Genomic DNA, 13008 nt, shown 5'->3' with positions numbered 1-13008 from the left:
CTCTTCATTATTTCATAGTCTTTCTCTTGTATATACACATATAAATGTTAAGCAACTTGTAAGGAATGTTGTTAATTCAAACAACTTTCTAATTATAAGCAACTAAAAATCACAAGTGACTTATCAATATTTTATTTTTATCGTTAAACAAGCCATACAATGTAGATAAGCATCTCTCATAAGAGATGTTCTTGATTTAGTAACTATTGAAGTGAAGCATTGTATCGTCTACCCATATAATATTTGTTTTGCTACGAGTCCTATTAAGTTCAACATAGTTAAAGATGTTAAACTCTTATTCAAGTGATTAATTTGTATATGAATAGGTCATCCAAAAGCCTATATGATTATTGAGATTGATGCTTTAGAATTAGGTTTTGGAGACATCTTAAAATAGAAATTAGGACATAATATTGACCACATAGTAAAATTTTATTTTGGAACATGTAATGAGAACCACCTCAAGTATAGTACTATTAAAAAAAAAAATTTATCTATTATTCTATGCATTACCAAATTTCAAAATGATTTGATAAATAAAAGGCAATGAAAATGAGACTAGATTTTTCATACCCACACTAAGCACAAAAGTTAGATCACAAAGATACTATATTTATCTCATGTAAGCTAGTACATTAAATTTAAAATATAAAACATATTAAATTATACTTTTTTAAAAATTAATGGAGAATATATTTTATATAAAAGAATAATGAAACATAACATAAAAATATATTTGTGATGAGCAAATAATTTATCTATAATTAGGTATAAAATATTGAGGTAAAGTATTGGATTATTAAATAAAACTTAAAATGATTTTCACTTCAGTATTGATAAAATTTATTCATAACTGTTTATATTTTACACTAACTTATTAATAGGTCAAACAATTTTTTTTTATGAAAAAATATTTAACATTAATTTTTTTAAGTTATTGACAGTATTTAAGAGTAGTATTTAATTCATTTAACATATTTACCAAATACACAAGAGAAAGTACAGATTAAATTAGATTTTATCTAAATATTTCAATAGGCATTTTTCTATTTTCACTGATTCGATTATTAGTTAAATTGCATTTGAAGTTAAAAATATTTTTTTTTCAAACAATTCATCTAATTAATTTTTATAATGTAACACAGACACACGGCTTTCAGTTTAAATAATGAAAGCATGATTATATTTCACAATCCACTTGGCAATTTTATACTTCTAAATGATATATATCTTGTGATATTAAGAATAGTTGTTTCTAAAAATTCATAGTTAAGTAAAATAATAGAGGATAAAATTTTATTTTTACTTTCATTTTCTCCTCTTCCATCCTAAAACTAAATAAATTTCCTCCCATTTCTTCTAAACCAGACAAAATAAAATATTATTTCATTTCTTATCTATTTATTTTTTCTTCATTTTTCTCTTATCTATTTCATCTACGTACTTTCTGGTTGACAAACAGTGTGCGTGAATGCATTTGTCTTTATGAAAATAACACACCCAATATAAAAGCATCACAAGATAAGTAGGTGTTTGGGGAATATGCCATGGTTAGTGTCGGCTGTAGCATGAGTTTATGGATGAATATTTGCAATTTTTGTCTCAAGATTTGTTGTCTTCTCCTGTAGATGTTTCTCCCCTGATTTGCCATAGTTCCAGTGCTACGATTTTTCTTTGGCTATATTGTCTGTGACATTAACAACTTGATCACTGGTCAAAGGGTTTACCTATGACGTTTCATCGTGCCCTCAGTCACAATATCTTCACAGTTCATATACTTATTCCTTTCATCTTCGGACTTGGGCTGCCCAGACTACCTGTTTAAATATATTTGCAATTCTAACTCGTCATATTTATTTTAACTTTTCTTTACAAAAAATCATTTACTATTTGTTAATTTGATTCATACGATGTTATAACATAATAAATGGTATAATAATAATAAGTAAAGAAATAAATAATAGTGATACTGATAACCTAATTGAAAAGATTACGCATACAAATATTAAATTAGTTTTATGTATCTCAATCTCATCTTTTGTAAATTGGTTTTTGAATAAATTAATCATATCGGAACTAACTCCCTGGACCCTTGTAATAACCTCACAACAATAAGTAGGAAGTATTCGAAGATATCCTATTCCTTGGTAGTGGTGACAAGGAAAATTGTATGTTTACTGTTGGATATCCTATATCCCTTCTGGGAATTGTTCTTACGTTTCTTTTTGGTAGTTTGATTCATTTTATTTTTGTTGTTGAGTCGTATTCTAATTTAATTAGTATATTACATGGTACATAGATCATGACAGCTCTTCCTCCTTGATATTGTATGCACTATGCATGGAATCCTGATATACAGGATTGTTGTATTCTGCTCTTTTTGTCTTTTTTTACCTCTGCTAAGGTGTTGCCATTTATCTCTCTATATTTATATATGTGCTTCTGCCGTTCCTTTTTTTCTTTCAGCTTCGCTACTAAGCGGCTGCTGTAAATTCATTTATCTGATTTTGCTTGGCGGCAAATATTCCAAGGGTTTCAATAGTTAAATAAATCATTTCTATATATGACCAAAATGATAAGAAACGTTTTGGCCCGCCGTCTGATCGTCAGAGCCTCATCACCACCGTCCATCAACCGTCTCACAGCCTTCTCCATGGAATCTCCTCTCACCATTATATCCATCATAATGATTTACTAAAATAACACCTTAAATTCAAACATCAAATTCAATTAATCCACTATCTTACTACCTTAAATTTCCTTTGGGCTGCTAAACTTTTTTTTGGTAAAGTATGAAAGGTAAAACAAAGCAGACAACTCAAAACATAGAGTCTCTCCCTAACGAAAATAAAATAAAATCTGGAGGACTCCTCCAAAATACGTTGGAACCTAGGTTCCTTACATCCCAACTAGCAAGTGAATGAGCTACTGAATTTATCTCCCGAGGAATATGATTTACGTAAACTACCCGCTCCCGGGCAAGTAATCGCTGGACGCGCCGAATAACATCATAGTGCTTGTGTAGGTGATGTCTATCCGTTGGCCAGTCTTGAAACAACTTAACAGCTCCCAGGCAGTCACATTCACAGCTCACCTTCCTAAATCCACTTTCCCAACAAAACGAAAGGCCCTCTTCCAAGGCCAACAACTCTGCACGTAACGCGATCACCAGCTAACGCTCCATGCGAAAAGCCCCGCCACATACCTGCCCAATCACGAATTACTCCACTCATCCCCAAAGCAGAAGTCTCACTCAACCAGCTCCCGTCCGTGTTTAGCAGAAGTAAAATGTTTATCGCTTATTCGTTTGGGTTGCTAAACTTTTTATTTATAAAGTAAATGTATGGTTTCCATGGTTGATTCATCCTACCAACTATCAATTTTATCTCGATCTTTCTTTTCTTTCGACATTTTTCTCTTCACCATAATTTAGTATCTAAAATTAAGTCCACACTACAACGCTTCACATGACTGAAAAATTAAATATAATTTAATTTCATAAAAGACTAAATTCATGTGATGTATGTTTTTAGACTACCTTATGCATAAATTTAAAAATCGGACTCATCATCAAATCAGTTAAAGTACTTGGTGAGTAGGTTAAAAGTTGAATTGATGAATTACTAATTGAATTGCATGATCTGATTTTTATTAATTTTTTTAAAATATTTATGTTAAATATATTTTATACTTATAAATTTCAATAAATTCATAACCTATTTTAAAATTCAATTTCCATCTTATTTAAAATTATCTTTATTTTTATTTTATATGAAGAAATACATAAAAAAAAATTACATGTTAAACTATATATTAATACAAATTAAAAATATAATTAATATATACATATATAATATACTTGCAATTGATATCACAAAATAATATATGTAATATCTAAATAGATATTATATTATTAAATATATAACTTAAAATTAATAATATATTATAAAAGTTATTTAGGTTGTATATATTACAAACAAATATATTAGAACAATTATTTATTGTTATGTTTAATAAGACTATTTGTTCTTTCATTAACAAGATTTAATTCTTATTGTTATTTTTGTGGTCCCTTAAAAAAATATAAAAAAAAATTTGTGGTTGAATCGGTTTGACCCACTAATTTACTAGTCGAACTAGAAAATTAACTGGTTCATTTTAATTTGAAACGGATCAAATGCATAACTGATCTAACTCAAAACTTGAATAGGCTGAACCATTAATTATTGGTTCTTGGTTCAACCAGTCTGATGAACCGATCCAATCCGATTTGAAAACACTGAATCTCATGCATTTACTAAAAAGGTAATTTGGTAAGTAAAATGAATTGCGTTGGACTATAACTAATGCATTCTTTTTCCCTTTTGTCTTTATCAATGTTTTAATTACACCAGACATATGATGGGTGAGTTTTACTTTTTAAGAAAAACTATATAGCTTTATAACATAATGGTTATAAAAAGAAGAAGAAGAAACATTCATAACATAATGGTTAAAGAAAAACATTAAAAACTACTCCTCCATTTCTTTTCCATGGAAGGTATCTCGAGAAAATTTTATTTATATTTTTCCTTGTTATTCTTAAATAGGAAATTCGCCTTTATTCCCGTAATAGATGAAGTAGGTTTAGATTTTAAAGAAATGAATTTATATTTATAAGAATGATATATATATATATATATATATATATATATATATATATTAATTTTATTTATTACATTCATTTTTGATTATTTATTTATTAAATAATTTATTTTTATTTTTTATTTTTTATATTTAGATCAATTCAATTCTTTAGAAAAAATGATCATTTTAAATTTTGTAGCATAATTTTAAATCAATTTTTAATTGATTTAAGACTTGAAACTTATAACATGATACTCTTGAAATCCAATTATTGTTCAAATGCAATAGAATTATAATTATAGTGAAAATCACATGAAAATATATCTCATATGTAATTAAAAAATAATATAAAATTAGATTTTTTTAATTTCCATTTTAACTTATGTTTATACCATTTTCCTTGTGTTTAAGAAATTTTTAATGTGAATTTTAGTTGTGTTTAGTCATTTTAATATAAGTGAATCTATAAGATAAGTTTTAAGTTATGAATTAGTAAAAAAATTTCAAAAATATTAAAAATAATCATTTTTCAAAAAGGTCAAATCAATGCAAATTTAAAAGATAAAAAACTAAAATTAAAATTTTATAAAATAAATTATCAAAATAAATCTTAAAAATAAGATAAAAGACTAAAAATTTAATTTAATCTATTTTTAAAATTCATTCTCGTCTTCATTGAATTTTGTTGGATACCCCAAGGCATTTATTTTATAATTTTAATTTACTTATACATTTTAAATAAATTAAATTTAAAGTAATAATTATATTATAATGTAAATAATATATAAAAAATAAAAAATAACTTACAAATAAAAATTTGAAAATTAAATTATATTTTTAATTAAACATATAATTTTAAATGTGTTACTTAATTGATATGATTTTAATATTTAAATATAAGATAATTAATTTATATTTTTAATATTTATAAAAATAAAATTTGAACTCTAATTTTTATATTTATGTATATGCATGTTCATATATATATAAATTAGCAAGATGAGATGGAGTGGATTTTCTTTGTTTAGGGTTTAGGATTTTTTTTTCAAAATCGAGTTGAGTTCAAACATTAATTATTTAAGAAATCATTAATTATTTTTTTTGTCAATTATAATTTTATATCTTACCTAATTTTTATTTAACTTATTTACACATTAATAATAACATACATTTATTGCAAAACAAAAATGAGAGGAAGTATGATAGAAAATATATATCAAAATTATTTTATAAAAAACAAAAAAAAAAACTTATAGCATGGGTAGTAACAAGGAATGGAGGTAGTAACATACAAAAACATAACAAACATTAGTAATTATATATAAATGATATGTAAAAAAACATTAAAAATATCATATATTTTTTCCATCATAATACTGAAATTTGAGGCATTTACCCTGAAATTAACATGTGTGTTCTCTTAGAAAATGATAGGCTATGAATAGCATGAAAATGGTTAGTGAATTTGAATTTGATGGTGTAATTAGGATATGTGGAGTGAAAGCCGAAGAGAAGCGAAGGAAAGTGGAGTGGAGCGGGGCAGTTTTAACGCCGTTGTATTTGGTGCATGGGAATGGCAATGTGAATGATATTCTTCTGTTATTCCTTTCTCTCTCATATCCATCTCAATAATACAAAACACACCGATCCATCCCCACCCCCCATGCGAGGCCACGATTGGATCAACACCTCCCTCCCCGACGAGTTAATCGTCGAAATCTTCTCCTACCTCTTCTCCAAGTCAACCCGCGACGCCTGCTCCCTCGTCTGCCGCCGCTGGTTCCGCCTCGAGCGCCGAACTCGAACCACCCTCCGAATCGGAGCCACCCACCTCTTCCTCACCCTCCTCCCCACCCGTTTCTCCAATCTCAGAAACCTCTACATCGACGAACGCCTCTCCATTCCCCTCCACCTCGTCCGTCATCAATTCCCTCTTTCATTCCCTTCTCACATTTCAATTTCAACTCTAATTTCATCCTTTATTTCCCAGGGGAAAAGAAGACCCACCGACGACGAGGGCGATCTCGATTCTCTCTGTTTATCCGATGCTGGTTTGTCTTCTCTCGGCCAAGGCTTTCCCAAGCTTCACAAATTGGGCTTAATCTGGTGTTCTAACGTCTCTAGCGATGGCTTGGCATCCCTAGCTCGAAAATGCACTTCTCTCAAAGCCTTGGACTTGCAGGTAATTCCATTTCCCTTTCACACCCTTAGGGCCACATTCTCATAGCATTCATTCAGTAATTTGCCTCTATGTGTGTAACTGTACCCCATTACGCTGCTCTTATCCCCTTTAAATTCATAATCTAAGGAGCCATATCTATGAGATATACAGTCATTATTATCTAGTAACTGAAATTATAACTAATAAAGAACACTTTATGGCCATTTATAATCTATCTCGTCAACTGCGCTTACCAGATCGGTCAGCCACAACTTGATTAGAGATTTAGGATAGTACAAATGTCAATCTTATGAATTCATTCTTTGACTTACTATTCTCTTAATGTCTACAAATCTACACGCCATATTTGCAATTATAATTACTGAGATTTTCCTTTAGGGTTGTTATGTTGGGGATCAAGGTCTGATTGCCGTTGGACAGTGTTGCAAGCAGCTTGAAGAATTGAATCTGCGATTCTGTGAAGGCTTGACTGATACGGGTTTGGTTGAATTAGCATTAGGTGTGGGAAAGACATTGAAATCTCTTGGTGTGGCTGCTTGTGCCAAAATAACTGATATCTCGATGGAGGCTGTAGGATCACACTGCAGGTCCCTTGAGACCTTGTCGTTGGACTCTGAGTTCATCCACAATAAAGGGCTGCTTTCTGTGGCTCAAGGATGTCCAATTTTGAAAGTTCTAAAGCTGCAATGTATTAATGTTACAGATGATGCTTTGAAAGCTGTAGGCACTAACTGTCGGTCTCTGGAGTTATTGGCACTATATAGTTTTCAGAGATTTACTGATAAGTGAGCTGCTCTCTTACATTTTTTTCCCCCTGAAATTCATATTCTTACATTATATATTTCGAGACTTGCTGAGCTTAGTCCAAATTGAAAATTCTTGTTTAAATTGTTTATCTATTTGTTGGACACATGGGGGCATAGTATATTCTCACGTGTCTGATCATTAATTAGGTGTCTTCCTTATAATTCTTTCAAGAATTTTTTGTTTTATTTAGTAATTCTTTTATAACAATGTCTTATATCCAGGGGGTTGCGTGCTATTGGGAATGGATGTAAGAAGTTAAAGAATTTGACTTTAATTGATTGCTATTTCTTAAGCGACAAGGGTTTGGAAGCAATTGCTACTGGCTGCAAGGAACTTACACATCTTGAAGTCAATGGATGTCACAACATTGGAACTATGGGGCTAGAATACATTGGGAGGTCTTGCCAGTATGTTTTTCTCTGAGCTAAATTACACGTGAAAATGTTATGGGTGCATTGATTTCAGTTAAGTGTATGCATCTAACTATGCTAACAAAGTAGGAACCAAGAAATTTAAATTAGTTGAAGCCAAGTAATTTATCAGGTTGATAGTTTCCCTAGGATCATATTAATGCATTTGATTTATTAAGTTGATAGTTTTCCTCGGATCATATTAATGCATTTGTTCGCTCTTTAAATGATCACTCAATAAAGCATCACAGGAAGTAGAAGTTTTGTTGTGTATGGTGAATGTACCATGACTATTGTTTGACAATGGCGTATGCTTTCTGATGCTACACTAAGGTCCGTTTCTGCTTGTTCTGGTGGATGAATGATTGGGTCAGTACACATGTAACTTTTCAGTAAATTTATTGGAATAGTGATATATATTACACATTTAGGCTTCTGATATAGGATTTTGGTGGGAAAGAGAAAGAAATAGAAAGGAAGATAAATACAGAGAAAGAAAGAGAGGAAGAGGGAAGAAGAGAACAGAACACAGAGGATAGAGAGATGAGAGAAACAGAGTTCAGAGAATTTTGCACTGCACTTCTGTTTTTATTTTTCCAGTCTGTCCAAAATATACAACAGCCGTGCCTTTTTTATAGGTAGCTACCCATCAATCATAAAATCCTAACTATTAATAGCTGACAAACTAACGTTCCTTTCCCATTCATATTTATGTAACAATATGCCTCCCAAAAAGAGGACCCTAGCCCTCAAGAGTCTTAAACTTTGAATGGGATGGTAAAACCTTAAGAGGGAGATAATTTCTGTTCAATCCCCAAAGTTTTCAAGAACTCCTTGAAAAAATTACTCACAAAAAATGATCCTTATCACTAATTATCTTGAGTAGTGGTCCATGTAATCTGTAGATATGATTCAAGCAAGAATATCTCCACTTTGAAATTTTGGGAATTCCATCTTTGTAAATTGGGTGGCCATCATACTCTCTTCTATTAGAATCACTGCATCTTCCTAGAAATAATCTTGTTGATGGCTGTGTATAGTGGTGCCCATCTCTGTAATCATGTCCAAGATTGATGGATGCTCCTTTGTTTTCATGTGTTAACCACTGAAGCAGAGAAGAACTGATCCCCACCATGTCTGATTGTGTATCGACCTTTGAAAGTCTCTGTTCAATTTGGATGAAGCATTCTTCCATTTCATGCATTGTCACTTGCGATTGTTTTTTTGTGGTCATTGAGGGAAAAATTCCGGACTAAAAGCTGTAGACAGCTAGGCTCTAGATGTCACTGATATAGGATTTAGGTGTGAAACGGAAAGAAGCAGATAAACAAAGAAAGACAGGAACAGGGAAGAAGAGAACAGAACAGTGAGGATAGACAGATGAGAGAAACAGATAGACCAGAGAACTGTGCACTGCACTTCTGTTATTATTGTTCCAGTTTGTCCAATATATAAAACATTCATGCTTTATTTATAGACAGCTACCCAACAACCATAAAATCCTAACTAAGAATTATTTATTTCAATTTCTCTCCTTATACTCGAAATAAGTATTGGTATTTATTCAGATTTTATTTTTTCATTTTCGTTTAACTAGGTTGAAGCTATTCTATCTAAATTTTTAATAGATAATTTTCACAAATAAGTGAAAAAAGAAAATAAAAAATAGAAATAAATCCTATGTACAATACAATACAATACAATACAATATATATATATTTGTATTAAATTAGTTACAAAATTAACATTCCTTTCTAATTCATATTTACATAACAGCTTCCTAGTGTAAAAACATTTAAAAGCAAAAAGTGACAAACACAGTACATGCACTTGCAATCTAGCATTCCTAATTTAAAGAAAAAAGGGACCCCAGATTACTGTGGGTTTTGTTGGAGCTGCTAACAGGGTCACATTAAAGCAAAGCTGTAAATTCTTTAAATCACGTGCTTTTGATATTGGAGTAATATTATGTAAAATTGTTTCAATCAGCTCGCTAGAATTATTATAAATTTGTCTTCAACTGGAGGATTTTGTGAATTTAACTGTTAATCTTGTATGCACTCCACTCAATTCATTTCATCATTCATTTTTCCTTGTCGATCATCAATTTATGGTTTTGAATATTTGGGTTGTCCTTGCTTGCACAAGTGGCAAAAATGTTGAATGATTTCCATTTTCTTCCAATATGATGATAATCCCAGCTTTTTAATATGTACAGGCATCTCACCGAGTTAGCATTGCTTTACTGCCATAGAATAGGTGATGTTAGCCTTCTTGAGGTGGGACGGGGATGCAAATTTTTACAAGTTCTTCACTTGGTAGATTGCTCAAGCATTGGAGATGATGCCATGTGTAGTATAGCTAGTGGATGCAGCAATCTAAAGAAACTTCATATTCGGCGTTGTTACAAGGTAACAAGTCTTCAGGAATTTGTAGTTTTTATGAAGCTGGCAGGAATGACACCATTTCTCATTAGCAAGACGGATTATAACCAATTTATTGTGCAAGCAAATAAATGTACTTTTTTATTTTATTTTATTTTAAGACGACATACTATCCCTTGCTATTTTGCATCTTAGGCTCTTAGCAAGTATTTCCATGTTTTATTCCATTATATACTCATTTTTAACTCTGATGTTTCTCATCATGACTATGATATAGTTAATTATTTACTTACTTTTTTCCTCCCAAGAGAAGATGTGAAATATAGGAAAAGTATTTGAAAGGGTAGTGCTTGAAAATGATTTTCAATGAAAGATACCTGTTATAGACTGTGATATATAATATAATGTAACCTAACTTTTATAGTTGATCAATTAACATTTTAGTATAGAGTTTTATATGTTTGTTTCTTGCTCTCATTTTGTTGTTACTAGATTGGGAACAAGGGAATCATTGCTGTTGGCAAGCATTGTAACTCGCTAACAGATCTTAGCATTCGATTCTGTGACAGGTAAAATTTTATTTGCTGCTTTTATACTCTTATCAAAAGAATATATGATTCTCTCTCTATCTTTTATCTTCCGTAATTTCTTTCTGTTGATATGAAAAGTGAGAATTCTAGATTATTCAGAACATATTAAATGTTGTTAACTGTGGAGAATGTATTGTATACCCTAACCTCTGTTGTTGAATTGCTAGGGTGGGGGACGGAGCCCTTACTGCAATAGCCGAGGGCTGTTCCCTTCATTATTTGAATGTAAGTGGTTGTCACCAAATTGGAGATGCTGGAGTGATAGCCATTGCAAGGGGCTGTCCTCAACTCTGTTATTTAGATGTGAGTGTGCTACAGGTATGTGTTCCTCTCTCTCTCTCTCTCTGTATTCCAAAGCACATATACTTTTTTTTAGGTTTTCCATATTTTTTCTGTTTAGTAATGTGTGGTTTCTTGATTTTGTCATAGTTGTTTCACAGTAATAAAGTGCATGGCAAACATTCACATGGCTTAGGACTGCATATATGTTTTGATATATCATGCCACCAAACTGTAGCTTGTGGATGTTCGCTGTAAACAGTTTATTAGAACTACATTACATAATCATGTAATATCTATATGGAAGAGTTAATATTCCATAATACATACGAGAGTTAGTCCTGGCGAATCTCTAAAAACTCTCTAAATTGGTCAACCTGCTAATAGCTAGTCTGTAACCTTATGAAATTTAATTACCTTTTCATTTTACTTTCTTGTTTCTTTTCATTACATTTCTCGTTATAATTTCAGAATCTGGGTGATATGGCAATGGCTGAGTTGGGAGAACACTGTACATTGCTTAAAGAAATAGTGCTTTCACACTGCCGTCAAATTACTGATGTTGGCCTGACACATCTTGTGAAAAGTTGCACAATGCTGGAGTCTTGTCAAATGGTTTATTGCTCTGGTATAACATCAGCTGGAGTGGCCACCGTTGTTTCTAGCTGTCCCAACATAAAGAAAGTCCTGGTTGAGAAGTGGAAGGTTAGCCAACGGACAAAGCGACGAGCAGGCTCTGTAATTGCCTACTTATGCGTGGACCTTTAGATCATATACATTTATATCTCTGACCCTGAGCTTTTTTCTGCTTGTTATTTGAATATACAAAAGGCTGCTGGCAACTCAGTCTAATCTTTAGGGGGGAATGAAAGATGAGGCAAAGTAGGGTGTATGACTTTATAGGAGTTGTAATAAGTGTATCAAGAGTGTAGAAGTCAGCGGTGTAGATAAATAAATGTTGTTTACAGTAGCATGGTCTATAGGTAGATATAAAAAGAGTGTTATTGATTTAACACGTTATGGAGAAATCTTGTTAAGCAAATTTAAAGGTTTGTTTTTATATCACTGCTCTATGTATAAGCTTCAATTCTTCTTCAAGAGATCTTGTTCTTTGCTTGCAACTTGAATTCTTTGTTTAAGTATGGATTTTGTGAATGTTCTGTAATCTCTTTCTTTCTTTCTTTCTACTCCCTCTCCGATTCCCAAATACAAACGCTGCACTTTATCTGTTGACTTATAGGTGCGAGTCAGAGTTTCTATGTAGTATAACGAGAACGTCAATACAAACTGAGCTAAGTTATGCTACGAATACTTGTATGAAAATTTGCGAATATTTGTGTCACTCCAACTATGAACTATCTTATCACATAGAGAGTTGCATCGTACACAGATCATAAATGTGAAAAAAGATTTCGTGATGTGTAATTTATATACTTCAAGGAGCAATGCTATAATTACATGGAATATTGTTAAGGCGAGGTTTTACACCTTTCAAAAAATAAATCTCTTTCTCTAATGACACGGAATCGGGTCATCTGGAGTACCGCAGGCGACTTAATAATTTGAAAGTTGAGAAACTATTTTCAAGATCAGGGAAGTTGGAAACTGATTTTAGGACGATAAATATTTGCAATTGTTTTTCAACCGTAGTGAATTCTCATCGCAAAAGAAGAAAAAAAGTACATAAAATAAAATAATATAATATATATCAATAATAAATGAGGTTGTCT

At 31.4% G+C, this 13008-nt stretch overlaps 1 protein-coding gene across 2 annotated transcripts; it reads left to right on the top strand.

Moving 5' to 3' along the window:
* The first annotated feature begins 6096 nt into the window (after window positions 1-6096).
* Window positions 6097-12399, top strand: LOC109809363 (F-box/RNI-like superfamily protein). 2 transcript variants are annotated; one of them, XM_020372647.2, is made up of 8 exons: window positions 6099-6541; window positions 6617-6808; window positions 7187-7593; window positions 7837-8022; window positions 10244-10436; window positions 10902-10978; window positions 11167-11317; window positions 11750-12399. In XM_020372647.2, the coding sequence occupies exons 1-8, from the start codon at window positions 6212-6214 to the stop codon at window positions 12044-12046; spliced, it is 1833 nt and encodes a 610-aa protein (XP_020228236.1). In that variant the 5' UTR covers window positions 6099-6211; the 3' UTR covers window positions 12047-12399. The 2 variants fall into 2 exon arrangements, with proteins under 2 accessions (XP_020228235.1, XP_020228236.1); XM_020372646.2 differs by having other exon boundaries at window positions 6097-6808.
* Window positions 12400-13008: the final 609 nt, after the last annotated feature.

This window comes from Cajanus cajan, chromosome 5 (genome assembly GCF_000230855.2).
Source record: "Cajanus cajan strain Asha chromosome 5, NIPB_CcT2T_4, whole genome shotgun sequence".
NCBI classification, from domain to species: Eukaryota; Viridiplantae; Streptophyta; class Magnoliopsida; order Fabales; family Fabaceae; genus Cajanus; species Cajanus cajan.
The sequence above is the reverse complement of the archived record's forward strand: the minus strand, read 5'-3'. Positions and strand labels throughout refer to the sequence as shown.